Source organism: Crocuta crocuta, unplaced genomic scaffold (genome assembly GCF_008692635.1).
Source record: "Crocuta crocuta isolate KB4526 unplaced genomic scaffold, BGI_CrCroc_1.0 scaffold225, whole genome shotgun sequence".
NCBI lineage: Eukaryota > Metazoa > Chordata > Mammalia > Carnivora > Hyaenidae > Crocuta > Crocuta crocuta.
In genome coordinates, this window is record NW_027530408.1 from 828,753 (window position 1) to 844,003 (window position 15,251).

At 38.1% G+C, this 15,251-nt stretch overlaps 1 protein-coding gene across 2 annotated transcripts in view; it reads left to right on the forward strand.

Moving 5' to 3' along the window:
• Window positions 1-693: 693 nt before the first annotated feature.
• XPO7 (exportin 7) overlaps window positions 694-15,251 on the forward strand; it is a 39,760-nt gene continuing 25,202 nt past the window's right edge. Inside the window, exons 1-9 of one of the 2 annotated variants that reach the window (XM_077766592.1) lie at window positions 694-742; window positions 1,270-1,416; window positions 3,470-3,563; window positions 4,116-4,282; window positions 5,507-5,599; window positions 8,341-8,445; window positions 9,817-9,982; window positions 10,582-10,655; window positions 12,322-12,441. In XM_077766592.1, coding sequence (XP_077622718.1) covers window positions 722-742; window positions 1,270-1,416; window positions 3,470-3,563; window positions 4,116-4,282; window positions 5,507-5,599; window positions 8,341-8,445; window positions 9,817-9,982; window positions 10,582-10,655; window positions 12,322-12,441 — 987 coding nt within the window. In that variant the 5' untranslated portion in view covers window positions 694-721. The remainder of the gene's footprint in view (window positions 743-1,269; window positions 1,417-3,469; window positions 3,564-4,115; window positions 4,283-5,506; window positions 5,600-8,340; window positions 8,446-9,816; window positions 9,983-10,581; window positions 10,656-12,321; window positions 12,442-15,251) is intronic. The other variant, XM_077766593.1, reaches the window with a different exon arrangement.

Sequence of the window (15,251 nt, forward strand, 5' to 3'; positions counted from 1 at the left end):
TTTTTGTGCTCTCAGAAGCAAGACTCCTGATCTTAGAGTGTCAGTATTTGTCTTTCTTGTTTCCTTTAGGTTAATGTTTGAAATTTCTTAATCAGGTTGACTAAAATAGGTATCCTGCCCTAAGGGCTTTCCTGCTTAGTGGAAAAGCTGTGATTTCTAAAGTAGCACCGTAATGAAATAAAATAATTGTGGAAAGCCTTGAGCAGATTGCCTGTGTAATATATTTTAGACTATTTACCCAGGTCAGTTTGTTTATTATTATTATTATTTCTGTTCTTGTCAGAATTGCCATTTCTAATAGTAGGATCCTTCAGACTCTTTCAACCAAATCTTGCTTGCTACTATAGCAAGGCTTAGATTTCTTCTTAAAGTCCAAACCATTTCTTTAAAGACTAACAGATGTTTGCCCTCCTCTTCAGTAAGTGAGAGGTGACAGTTAAGTGAACTCATACTGAATTCTTTCGTCTTTTCAACACTTCCATGTTCAGTAGAAGTAGATTTGGATCCCTTTGGGTTTTGACTGAAGCACACACCCATCCCCTTCCTGCCTCCTTGGAACTGTTTCAAGATTTGGAGAAAAGGGTTTGTTTGGGGGCGTTTCCCTTGTCTTATCTCCGTCTGAGCATATGCTAGAGTTTATTTTGACCCTTCCACTTTAAATTTGGAGCTGAAGCACGAGTTTAAAGTACAACAGGAGAAGTGAGCCTGCTGAACTTTAAACATGAGGGACCCAGGGAGGAAGGTGCGTACATGCATTCTGAAGCTTTCTCAGGGAGGTTGTCCATCTTTATTCATACACAGAATTGTAAGCTAATAACTACTAGGCAAAGGGAAAATATTTAAAACTACATAAAGATTAGTGACACATTGTGTGTTTATGCGCTTAATTTTACAGGAGTGCCTCTAGTATTGAGTTTTGAAATAGATGGCAGAGCAAGTAAATTCTGAATTTTTATTTGAAAGCCTTTTGGAAAAGCTTAGGAGGATTGGTATTTGCAAAAGAAAAAATGTATCATTTGTGATTGATCTTTAAGGGAATGACTAAAAAGTATAGATATTTTAGATGTTTTATCATTTTGTTTTCTAAGGTATAAAATATGTAAAAGGCTATAAATAGTTATTATTAGATAAAGGTCACCCAGATTCTCAGAGTTGAGAAGCAAGTCTCTCTCCATTGATTATTACTTATCTTCATCTAGTGGCTTTGAGGATAGTACGTTGTGTGTATAGCAGGCCAGACTGATTTCTTTCTTGACTGATCTTTTCCAGAGCCTGGCCCAACTCGAGAATCTGTGCAAACAGCTCTATGAAACAACGGACACAACCACTCGACTGCAGGCAGAGAAAGCCTTGGTTGAATTCACCAACAGCCCTGATTGCCTGAGCAAGTGCCAGCTGCTCCTCGAAAGAGGAAGTGTACGTAAGGTTTGAAAACTGAAGGATCAGAGAGGTTTAGGAAGATATATTCTAAGTTTAAGGGTGGATTGGGATAAGTTCTGTTCCTTAATTCTTCTAGATGCCTCTGCCTCCTTAATTTCACTTTGAAAAAAACACCATAGCCAGCTGCCTGGTCGATGGGGCTGATGGGACACACAGCCCCATCAGGAAAATCTCACTGAAATATATTTTGTTCTCTCATTTTTCATCTTGAATCAAATTTCTGGGACTTTTTTTTTTTTCCTGTTTCTCACACTTAAGTACCACCTTATCCTTTACAAAAAAGACAGACCTTTCTTACCCACATAGCCCGTGTCACACAGCGTTCAAAGTCCCCTGTCATCTCTGCTCTTCCTCCTCTGTACCAGAGCTGCTGCAGTCTGCCTCGGAGGGGTCAGGGGAAATCTTGACAACGAAAACTACAAGAAGTTACAGTTTTTAGAAAGGGAATCAGCCCCTTCCTGCTTAAAAATGGCAGTGTGGTGATCAATATAATGCTGTTAATGAGACGTAACTTGATTAAGCTAATATTTTGGGCAAGATGGAAGTCTTATTAGGAAGGGTAAAAATCCAACCAGGGTATCATGAAGGGGCACTGAGAGAGTCGGTCAGAATCCCGACTAGCAGCAAACCTCTGAAGGTTACAGAGAGCCTGGTCAGAGGTTGTGAAGTGCTCTGCTCTGCTTCTGCATGTAGTGTTTTGCGTATTTCTTTCCAGTCACTCAGTCTTATGATTGAGCCACTTAGATTTGTATATTTGTGGTATGGGAGATGCACAACCAGCTCTTGCAGGTGACTCCCCCTGGGCCCCGTGGTATCATATGTGACCTTGGTAATTCCGGATCCTCATGTTGACAATTAGTAAATAAAACAGGCTGGAATAAATTGGTGCAATACTAAACACAATTATAGTGGATGCTTCCTTCTAATCTCTACTGACTTCTTAGAGCAACCTAGCAGATTTATTGGAATTATGTGTAAAAACCATTTAGATGTTGTATAATGTATAGTTACAGCTATATGCTATATTCTGTAGTTAGAGTAACCTCTCTTATATTATTAGTGATTTGACATACCTGCTGTAAGCAGTTTAAACCATTTTCAGGGCTGTTGAGTAAAAGTCACATGTCAGTGATTTTTTTTTTATAGGTTTTTTTTTTTCTTAAGCATAAAGTTTTTCATAACTGGTAGCATTATGCAGGGCCTATGGATAGCCTACTGTCTTAAGGACTTTTAATATTGTAGGAATTATCCTTAAACCTTAATTAAATTGTTTTAGTATTTCTGGGTCTGTCCCTGTTATATATTATCATAACAGAGCCACATGGAAGAATTTGTCCATGGCTCCTTGTTATACATTATGATCAGTTAGAATACTCTTGATTCTCCATTAGGTTAAAATTCATAAAATCTACATGTGAGAATATGATAATGCTGTTCCCTTGCGTAGGGCATAATTTTTCTTTCTCCTAAATAATTGTTATAAATTTACTTTAAAACTACCATATACATTCTGCAAAGCTGTGTCTGGTAGCTAGTTATGCTGCTGTGAAGATAAAAGTTTAGGGGTTAACTATACAGTGTAATGTAATGGCTCCCTCTAATGCTGCTTTTTTGTTTCTAACTTTCTAATGGTATGCTATAGGAATGTTTTGAGTTGAAACTTTCTGAAGCATCACTATAACAAGGCTTTTGATAGAAGATTTCTTGGCTTAAATGGAAGAAGAGATCTGTTTTCTTAATATCTTTCTGAAATGACCCCCCTCTAAGTGGTGCAGAATCAGCACTGAGTTCACTTTGATCAGGCCATTCACTTTATACTGCCTTATCCGTAACTGAAATCAGCTCAATGAACACATACTATGTGTGTGATTCATTTTTCCTGAGACCCTCTACAATACAGAGAAACAAAGAAAATAGCAAAACTGATTAATTTTTCTTGAATCTGAGCACAGACCCCCAAATAAAAAACCTCATGAGTGACTAATTCAATAAAATTGAGTTCTGAGTCTTTTCCCCCCTCTCTTCACAGTCCTCTTACTCCCAGTTACTGGCAGCTACATGCCTTACAAAGCTTGTATCACGCACAAACAACCCTCTACCATTGGAGCAACGCATAGATATTCGTAAGTAGAGACTTATCGGTTTTCCCTTCAAGAAATTAGTTTGTTTAATGATGTGCTAGTAATAGTTAAATTCGTGTTGTTTGTTTGATAATGTCCTGAAATTGCTAAGCATACAAAATATGTAGAATCTAGTTTTTTTCCAGATGTGAGGCCTTATATAATTATTTCTAGATGAAGTTTAAGTCCTCCTGTCATCAGGAGGTTTCTTTGTTCAGCCTTTACTGCCACTAATAATTGAGAAAAACACTGTTAAGGATTTTGAATTCTGTGCAGACATGCTATTTACCTGTCTAGGGTACATTCAGGCCTGCCACGCTCCAGGGTCCTCATTGCAACAAGTATAAAATCCGGAATTGGAAAGCTAATGATCTTAAATTCAAAGTCCCGTTTTCTCCGTAGCATTAAGAATTAAGGGAATACAACAAAAACAAGAATTACGGGAGGTTTAGGGGAAATCGTCTAAATTTACCATTTCTCAGACATTTCGTATATTTAAAGATGTTTGCCCTCCCCTGGCAGAACTCGTTTTACATGGCATTTTTTGTTTTGTAGGGAACTATGTGCTCAACTACCTTGCCACTCGGCCAAAGTTGGCGACTTTTGTGACGCAAGCACTTATTCAGTTATATGCCAGAATCACAAAACTGGGCTGGTTTGACTGTCAAAAGGATGACTATGTCTTCAGAAATGCAATCACAGATGTCACAAGGTTTTTACAGGTAAGATGTGTATATCTGATGTAACAGGAATGTAAGAAGCAACATGCATGTGTGTATGTAGTGATCTACTTTTTAAACATTACACAAAACGGAATTTTCTTGTACATTCTTTTCCATGTCTTTTTCACCTTTAATATGCCTTGGCTTTACATGTTTACACGTCAGCACAGACAAACTCTGTTCCAATCTTAAAATAACCATAATTTAGTTAAATAATTTCTTATTGATGGGCATTTAGTTTTGTCTTTGACTGTTACATAAACGCTTCAGTGAATATCCTAGAATATGTATATCTGTCATACTTGGAGTAAGTGTGTTTGAAGGGTGAATTCCTAGCTGTGGAATTATGCAGTCAAAGGGACATGTGCGTTTTTGGCTGCCAAAGATATTTCCAAATTATCCTCAAAAAACGTTGTTTCCTACGTTAAAGAGTGCCTGCCTGTTTGTCTATACCTCCACCCTGGGAACTCAGCTTTTTAATTTTTCCAATTTAATAGCTAAAAGAATTAGTATCTCAGCATTTGAGTTATGAATGGAACAGAACAAAATTTTCAAATGTTAATTTACTACCTTTTTTTTTTTCGTGAACTTCCTATTTGTATCTTATGTACATTTTAAAAATCTGGTTTGTTGTCTTTTTCTTAATGTATATAGTCTCCTTGTAAATTATGTTACACATTCATTTGTCACTTATCTTAAAGGTATTTTGCCAGTTTATCTTTGTATAATGGGTATGGGGTAATACTTATGAGTATTTTTAAAATACAAAGGGTCTCAATGTTGAAGGCAGATTTAGCAGCCTTCCTCCATGGCAGCTAGGTTTTGTGTGCTGCAAAGCAACGGTTTTGTTTAGTTTTATTTTATTTTTATGTTTATTTACTTTTTGAAAGAAAGAGACAGAGGTATGAGCAGAGGAGGGGCATAGAGAGAGAGACACAGAATCCCTAGCAGGCTCCAGGCCCTGAGCAATCAGCACAGAGCCCAACAAGGGGCTTGAACTCACAGATTGCAAGATCACGACCTGAGCTGAAGTCGGAAGCTCAACTGACTGAGCCACTCAGGTGCCCCAGCAAAGCAACAGTTTTAAACTGCAATACCTTACTACCTTATCCAGGCGGTTTTGATAGCAACATGGGTTTGTGCCATTTCAAAAGTATGAGTGCACTGCCATTGCTGAAACCAAGCTGCACACCCCAACTTCTGCCCTATGTTTTCTTTTACCAGGATAGTGTTGAATACTGCATCATTGGCGTCACAATTTTATCTCAGCTAACCAATGAAATTAATCAAGTAAGTGCTACAGCCTTCCTCATTGAAGTAAGTGCCATATTTTTTCTCAGTATTGGTGTTTTCTATGTGTGGGATGATCTTTTTTGGCAGTTGTGTGCTTTTGCGGTAAGTGATTAATGCCCTTTGAAACAGTAGTTCCGTTGGTTTTCCTCTGTAGTGCAACCTACCTCATTCTTAATGTCCCAATCCCCTTCTGTCTCCAGAATACTTGATCCTCCCATCAGCTGGTGTCCTTGCTGGAGTTAATGTTCATTGTGAGAAATGGGAGCAACAGTCCTTAGTCAAAACATTAGTGAAAGAATTGCTTTGCTAATGAAAGAGAATGAGTCCAAAAAAGGGACCACAAAAGTGGAACCAGAATATTTGTGTGCCACTTCTGTATACATTAGTATGTGTTTATAATCATTTAAAACTCAATTCCCATATGCTATTAAAGATTTTTTTTTTGGTGATCTTTTTAGAATGCATAAAACATTCTGCTAAATACCAAATAATTATTTGAGTAGTCATCAATGCTAACATCTTTAGATTACTACAGAGGAAACACCTGTGGCTTCCTTTCGCTCTGGCTATTATTTTAGTGGTCATTTACTTTTGTATCCAACTAAAATTTTATAGTTACTGAGCAGGCCAGTATTAATATTAGTTGTGACATCTCACCCTTCAGTTGTCAGCTGTTAATTACATTGGCATCACTGTTGCTATGGCGCATATTTATGCAGACATTTTTATTAACTCTGAGAAATTTTAACTGTGAGTTAGTACTACTTTAAATGCATCAGCTTACAGCCATTTAAAATCTGGAGTCCATATTGTATTTTGTGTTACATGTAATCCCCACCGTGGTCAGTCATTATCAAAATAATAATAGCTTATACTTTTGAGTGATTACTGTGTGACAGGCACCGTTCTAAACACTTATATTAACTAATTTTATTCTCACAGTAGTCCTGTGAGGTAGGGACTATGATTGTCCCATTTTCTAGATAAAGAAACTGAGGCACGTAAAGGTAAATAATTTGCCTAAGATGTCACAGTCAGCAAACAAAAGTATCTGAATTCAAACCCACATAGTCTTATTCCAGAGCCTATGCTCTTAACAACTAACTTATTAATGTAACTACTATTACCTCTGTAATAAGAAAGCATGCATTAACTAAGTACAGAGATTGTGGAGTTAATGTTCTCCTCTCTGGGGGTGCCTGGGTGGCTCAGTCGGTTAAGCATCCAACTTTGGCTCAAGGCATATTCTCACAGTTCATGGGTTTGAGCCCCGCATTGGGCTGTGTGCTGGCAGCTCAAAGTCTGGAGCCTGCTTCAGGTTCTGTGTCTTCCTCTGTCTGTAACCCTACCCACTCGTGCTCTGTCTCTCTCTCTCTCTCTCTCTCTCAAAAATAAATAGTAAATATTAAAAAAAAAATGTTTTTTAATGTTCTCCTCTTTGAAGCTTGGCCCCACAAAATACATCAATGTTGATATTATTCTTAAAAAACTCCAAAATTTTATTTGTCTTTCTTAATGGAAAAATAGAACTGTGTGTAATGTAGTTAATGTAATTATCTTCTGTATTATCAACATAACTGATTATATTTAGAATATGATACATAATCTGGCAATGCCATAATATTCAAGACATTTATGATGACACAGTGACACTGAGGTTAGAATTAGGGAATTTTTTTTTTTCAGTTTTGTGCAAAACTTTTGAATTGGGGAATATTTTGAACCGTGCAAAACTCAGTTTTCTGTTGGGATTGTTTTTTTTGGGGGGGGTTGGTTGTTAGATTTAAATCAGAAAGCATATTTCTGTTACCATTTGTGTTTGAACTTAGAAATAAAATCAAGGGGAGGGGCACCTGGTTTGTTCAGTAGGAGGAACATGTGAGTTCGAGCCCCACATTGGGTGGAGAGATTAATTATCAATAAAGCATTAAGAAAAGAGAGAAAATCAGGGGAGTGCTGCATTATTCTTTAATGTGCCAGCTCCTTTAATGAGCCCCCTCTTGAATGAATTGATTGGTCTGTAGAAGAGATTTAAGCTTTCAGTAGGTGGTTGGACTAAAAATTCCCTTAGTAACCTTGAAATCCCTTTATTCCACTTACTGAAGTGCCTATGTGTCAGGAGTAGAGGGCGTACTAAAAGAAGTCAATGATAGAGTCCTTAACCACAGAAACCTTTAAAGTTTGACTGAAAAGAGAAGAATAGAGGAATAAATGAGAGACCAATACAACCATTCAATATAAGTGCTCACTCCTGGGATAGAAACTACATGTTGAAATGGGTTAGAGAAGGCAGAGAGTATTATGGGCTATTGTCAGTTATCCTAAGTTCATGGGTGTTAATTAATGACTGCTTTAGAAATTCTCTGGTAACTTTAGCCCTGAGTGGATTGTTTGCCAAACCCAAGCCTTGCCACTGTCTGTTTTTGAGACTAAGCCACAATACAATATGCTAGTAATTATTAGCAATATGTGCTAGCAGTTTGTTAAATTTTACCTCCTTGTACAGAGGAAATTAAAACTTTGCAGTGGAAATATCATCTCTCTTTCTGTCTTCTGTCTGTAAGCTATAGACGTATCCTGGCTAGCTCTTAGCAGCTTATTGTCCTTTGCATCCTCTCACTATACATAAGTTAATGGTGATTTAAACATTAAAAATGTATTTTGTATGTATAAGTTGGTTTTATCCTAGTTTATCTGATGTCTGCATGAAATTTTTTTTCTTTGCAATTAATTCTAAAACTTGGATTGGTTTATTTTTTGCACAGGCAGACACCACCCATCCTTTAACGAAGCACAGAAAAATAGCGTCTTCTTTCCGAGATTCATCATTATTTGATATCTTCACACTTTCCTGCAATTTACTAAAACAGGTGAGATTGTAGGTTGGGTCTTCCCTCCCAGGCCCCTTTGAAAGGATGAGAATGACTGGGGACCTGTTAGGGGTCAGCTCCAAGCCGACCCCTTGGGAGTTGGTGCAGCTCTTTAACCATCACCATCTCTCTCCAAGATATAGAAGAAAGTGGCATGCTGACCACTGACATTAGAGAAAGGATTGGAATTGACCTATTTCAGGGCTGTTTCCCTAAGCAAAGCACAATAAATGAACACATATCCCAAGCAATCTGGTATAGCACAGAGTTTGGGACTTTGTTGTTTGCCTTTTTCATATGCACATAAAAGCTTCTGCATGGAGTAAAGGCATGTTAGCTTTATGGTGTTTGGATTCATAGTGTTCTGAAAGCAGGTTCAGCCTGTGCATTGTTAGCATACTGAAACACGCCAGCTCCCCTGCCCCCTGCTGAGTTACAGGCAGCAACTAAACAAGCAACATCTGTAAGGAAAAGTAGATTTTGAATTTTTAACATCCATTTAGATATCATATCCTGAAGGGGTAGACAGTTATCATATAAGGAAATTACCTGTTTTAAAACAGAAAATTGGTGTTGCGGTTCATTTATGGATAGAGTTGAACTGAGAAAGAAATGCTCACCTATGAGTTCTATACATTTATACCAATCTGTAAGGATGCTTCTCCCTGTAGAAAGCTAAGTGGGATTACCCTCTGTCTGTTGATTTGGGAGTTTTTTTGTTTGTTTCATTGTGCGGGGTTTGGGGGGAGTTTGTTTTGTTTTTGTTCTTAGTCTCTTTTTCCATTATCTCTCAAGTTTTAGAAGCAAGTTTGGATTCTTTCTGTTGTCCCATTTAATGATGTCCATCATCCTCAATTACCTTGTTCTACCTCAGAATTCCCAAAGAGTCCTCAGGTTGGGCAGGTTGCCTGGCAAAAGCTGTTGTACCCTCTGGAGGGGAAAAGCTTTAGAGAAAACTGAACATTGCCTCCTCCCCACTGATAACTGTCAAAAGCAGTTAGCCGGTCAGTCACTGACGTCACAGACGCTGTCTAGAAATTGTTAGGATCTCACAGCAAATGGAACAGTCATACATCCCACATTGCTTCAGAATCCCATGTGGTTACTTTGTCTACAACACATAAAGGATAAGTGTCCAGAGGGGGATTTCTTTAAATACCAGTTTCATGTTTTTATAGTAAATAAGGATCTAGGATCTTCATAGTGACATTAAGGTGATAGAAGCACAGCGTCATTTGCAGGGGAAACCTCACTTTATTGAGTTGAAATACTGCCCTCCTTTTCTGGCTTCACAGCCTTCTCAGGAGTCTGGCAACAAGCTGGGAAGAGAGGAGTGATTGTTTGGGGTTCATTATGTGGTCATTTTTATAGGCTTCAGGAAAGAATCTAAACTTGAATGATGAAAGTCAGCACGGCTTGCTCATGCAACTGCTCAAACTCACTCACAACTGCCTGAACTTTGATTTCATCGGCACTTCTACTGATGAGTCCTCAGATGACCTGTGCACAGTACAGATCCCCACCAGCTGGAGATCAGGTAACAGAATTGCACCACCTGGGACAGACTGCTGCTCAGCCCTGCACAGCATCTGTGGGATGACAGCCCCTTGCTTACTGTTAGAGACAATTTAAAAGGTCAGCATCTGCCTTGATAAAGTGAGGAAGAGGCTGTTGGAGGAATCTTACAGATCTCTCAGCCTCGGAGAACCTTTTTTTAGTTACTAGGTTACTAATGGATGTAACTTTGACCTTCTTGCATTAATCACCTAGAGACCTCTGTGATCTTACTCATTTGACCTAATTTCTAGCTTTAAAAATGAAATCAAAGAAAAGAACTTGTTCTTATGCTTCTTATTGTGTTCTTTAGGATAAAACTTGCTTGAACACGGTCCTCATTGGCTTAAGTGTTCTGAGAGTCAGAAAAATGAATCTTGTCTCTTAGAGGAGCTAAAATCTAGTGCTCTAAAAACAACAGTGAGGGAAACAAAAAGCCCCTCTTTGCTTATCACTTTGAAAGGAAGTAAACACTGGGAGGTAGGAAAGCAGGGAGATGTGTCCGCTGATTCAGAGTCCCATAAGTGTACCACTGGCAATGAGCAGACATACTCAGTAACGCACTCCTTTGTCTTTTTCCAGCATTCTTAGATTCTTCAACTCTGCAGCTGTTTTTTGACCTGTATCATTCCATCCCTCCTTCATTTTCACCTCTGGTGAGTCAGGACCACAGTTTCTAAAACAAACTCTACTTTCAGAAAATAGCAATGGTGAACGAGCCTTATGCTTGTTCATTTTGTTATACAAAATCCTAGAAGCAGAGCATAGAAATAGTAGGGGTAGTTATCTAGCCTTTTGTGGTAAAGCTTGTATCCTAAAGGTTCTTGCAGTAAAGTCTTAACTTAGTTCTCTTTAAATTATTCCTAAAGACAAATTGCTGCGTATGTCAAGCTCTTTTGGTCTCATCTGGAATCTGACTTTATACTGCACCTCAAATCACCACAGACTGGAGTGGGAGGGTTCACCTTGTGTTGTCTAAATGAAGATGATCCTGCCCAAGAAAAGTTTTTAAAATCCTCAGGCACATGTTACATAGGTGATAAATGGAAGCTATAAGGGGAAGGCAGATTTGTATACTATCCTGGACAACCTTTGAGGGCTCTTGGAAATGATGCACTTCTCCTTCAAAGCAGCAGTAATTACCCTCCCCAAATCCCAAAGTTCATCCAGGTCCTAAAAGATATTGGTCTCGAATTCAGATTGGTGTAAAATGCTACTGTACGAAACACACAAATAAAACAGGAAAATAATGGATGCTTTGCATAGTGTTTCTATGGTAGACTGCTTTCCTGGTTATTATGGTACTTTTCCAAATGTAGACCTTTGCTTTAGTAGAAACATGAGTACAGTGTTGTTTGTATCATTAAGTTTACTTCAGGAAAAGGTAACTCACTCAAGAGAGGTAGTTAGTGAAAGGACTATTTGTAAAGATGTGGGCAACGTTAGGGGAATCCAACAAGGGGTGGTGAGGTGCCATACACCCTCAAGAGGGTGCAACAGTGGGGAGCCCTAGGGGGTCAGAGGAGGAAACCCTGAAAAGAGCTGAAGCTGTGGCTTAGGGGAGGGCTGGACAGCAGAAGTAGGGACACTGTCAATCATGGCCCAGCCAAGAGTCGAGAGACAGTGCCCGTCTCTTCCTGCCCTTAACCTCCTACTAGAACTTTTTAAGTGGTTGAGGCCTACTAGAGGCAAGAAGGCACAGTGTGGCTCCACTTAGTTAACAGAAGTCAGCTTCTGAGTTAGTAGAGCAGTGTGGAGAAACATAGAAGATCGAGATCTGGAGAGGCAAACAATATAAACATCTAGCATAGTGGGGAAAGGGTAGAATGATTTCAGTATAAAGCTTGGGTGTTTTTTTTAGGACACAGATCTAACTTGGTTATTTCATTATAGCATTACACAGCAAAGCCTAATGAGCCCAAAGTCTTCATGAAACAGAGAAAACCAAATCAAAAACTTTACTTAGACAATGAATTGCATGCTATTTTTAAACCTTAAATACATATCTTAACAAGAATCAAAGAAGCCAGTGGGTGGTCAAAGAATAATACCTAAGTGAATTTCTAAATTCTGAATTTAACTAGTTGTTATGGTAACTTGGATCTAATGATTTTTTTTTCTTTTAACGAAGCTATTTCCAGTATCCTAAGTTGCATCCTCCTTGACCTTTCTACATCATTGAAATGATAGCAGGGGTTGAAAGAACAGAATTAGTGGCATATGTAAAGAAGAATATTACAAGAGGGAAAGGAGGAAAAAGATAATATGGAATAGCCATATCATCTTTTTAATCAATTGTGTTTGGATTGCACCTGCTTTTAGGTATTATCCTGCTTAGTACAGATTGCCTCAGTCAGAAGATCCCTGTTTAACAATGCAGAGAGAGCCAAGTTTCTCTCTCATCTTGTTGATGGTGTTAAACGAATACTGGAAAATCCACAGGTAAGATTTTTGAGAGTTTGTTTTTATTCGAATACTAACGTACATATATATGCTGCTGTGGGGGGTGGGGTGTGATTAGTATGTGCCTGTCTGTTAGGAGTCACAAGGAAATCCATCCAAAGGCCACACTTAGCAGAAATCCTAGAGAGCAGTGGGTGTGTCATTCTTCAGAAGGTTTAAGTGAATCTATCTGTAGGCAGTTTCTTGAGAATGTTCACCCAAACAAGGGTTTGTATGCTCTCGCCTCAAGAATGCACAACTTATAGGAAAATAGAGGGCTAGTCATTTTCCCTCAAGAAATGTGGTTTTTGGTTGTTTATTTTTTTAATATACATTATTTACTTAAGTATATAGGGCTGCTTCTAGGTGGGAAGAGAGATAAAGTCTTTTCTAATATATACATTCTGTAACTCGATCGCCCTTTTTGTCTTTTTCGGTCCCAGAGATTCAGCCAACACCTTCTTTTCTTAAAGTACCACTTCTCTACATGAGGAAATACCATACAAGCATTTCATTTTTAAATATACTTAGTTCTGTCCCTGTATTTAAAAAAAAATTTTTTTAAGTTGTGTCAGAATGTTTCGTTAGCTTCAGATGTACAACATAACGAAACAACTCTGTACGCTGTGATATTCTTACCTCCAGTCTGGCTGCCATCTGTCCCCACACAGCACTACTGCAATACCGTTGATTCTGTTCCCTGCACTGTACCTTTTATCCCTGTCCCTTACTCCGTAACTACAAGTCTGTATTCCCACTCAGCTGTCAACCCATTTTTGGTCATCCTACAAACCCTTCTGGCAACCGTCAGTTTGTTCTCTATAGGTATGTCTCTGCTTTTTTTGTCCATTTGTTTTGTTTTTTTGATTCCACATATAAATGAAATCCTATGGTATTTGTCTTTCTTTGTCTGCCTCTGTCTATACACACACACACACACGCACGCACGCATGCACATACCACTTTTTCTTTATCCATTAATCTATCAGTGGACACTGATGTTGCTCCAAATATCTTGGTAATTGTATTGTATATGCTGCAGTACACATAGGGATGCATATATCTTTTCAGGTTAGTGTTTTTGTTTTCTTCGGGTAAATACGCAGTAGTGGAATTACTATATCATATGGCATTTCTATTTTTAATTTTTTGAGGAACCTCTATACTGTTTTTCATAGTGACTGCATCTATTTACATTCCTCCCAACAGTGCATGGGAGTTCTTTTTTCTCCATATCTTCACCACTATTTGTTATTTTTTGTCTTTTTGGGTCAAGTTTTTTTGGTTTGTTTAAAGTAACCTCTACACCCATAGTGGGGTTCGAACTCAGGACTCTGAGATCAAGAGTAACATGCTCTAATAGTCCTTAGCCAGCCACATGCCCCAGTATTTCTTGTCTTTTTTTTAACTAACTATTCTGACAAGTGTAAAGTGGTAGTATCTCATTGTGGTTTTGATGATCAGTGATGTTGAGCATCTTTTCGTGTGTCTTTTGGACATCTATATGTCTTCTTCTGAAAAATGTCTATTCAGATCCTCTGCCCATTTTCTAATCAGGTTGGTTTTGGTTCTGACTTGTATGAGTGCATTATGTATATTTTGGATATTAACTCCTTATTGGATATATCATTTGCAGTATCTTCTCCCATTCAGTGGGTTGTCTTTTCATTTTGTTGACGGTTTCCTTCACTGTGCAGAACCATTTTATTTTGGTATAGTCCCAGTACTTTACTTTTGCTTTTGTTTCCCTTACCTGAGGACACATATCTAAAGAAATGTTGCTGTAGTCAGTGTCAAGAAGATGACTGCCTGCATTTCCTTTTAGGAGTATAATGGCTTCAGATTTCACATTTATGTCTATAGTCCATTTTGAGTTTATTCTTGTGTATGATATAAAAGAGTGGTCTAGTTTCATTTTTTTTGCATGTAGCTGTTCAGTTTTCCCAGCACCATTTATTGAAGACTGTTAAAATGCATGTATTCATTCAAGAACTACAGAGAGCACCTACTGTGTGTCAGGAATGTGGTCATGAACAGAACAAAATATGCTAAGAGGAAGACGTATATAAGAAAACATATTCATCTAATATGCAAACAAATCCAAAGTGTTTGATAGAAGTATGAAGTAAAATATATAAGCATACTAATATAGGAATGAATAAATTTATTATAACAGCAATGATGTAATGTAAATAAACTAAACATTTATTTAACTTTGCCACTGAAGTGGTCTTATGATAAATCTGACAGATGTGAAAATGCAAATTTCATGATCTTTGGTCAGTGGTAAGCAAAACAGACTTGTCACACCTTAGGTTGTGCGCCTTTTGTGCTATTTAATCAGCTACTTTAGGCAAGTAATGTGATCCTTCTGGGCTTCCATTTCAGACTCTTAATTGATACTAGAAATTTCATCTCAGAGGATGGTTTTTATGAATACATGAAATAATAGATGCGAGCATCGCTTTTTAAAAACAACTCTAAAAAATTGTTTTTAAACATACTACAGATGTGTCATTCTTTTTTATTAATTGTTTTTTAACATTTATTCATTTTTGAGAGACAGAGCACAAGTTGGGGAGGGGCAGAGAGAGAGGGAGACACAGAATCCGAAGCAGGCTCCAGGCTCTGAGCTATCAGCAAAAAACCATGACATGGGGCTCAAACTCATGAATTGCGAGATCATGACCTGAGCCAATGTCAGATGCTTAACCAAGTGTACCACCCAGACACCCCATGTCATTCTAAGGGAGGAAGGATGTGTAGCTCAGAAGTTAAAGTAGATTCTCCCCTCCCCTCATGCCATCCCA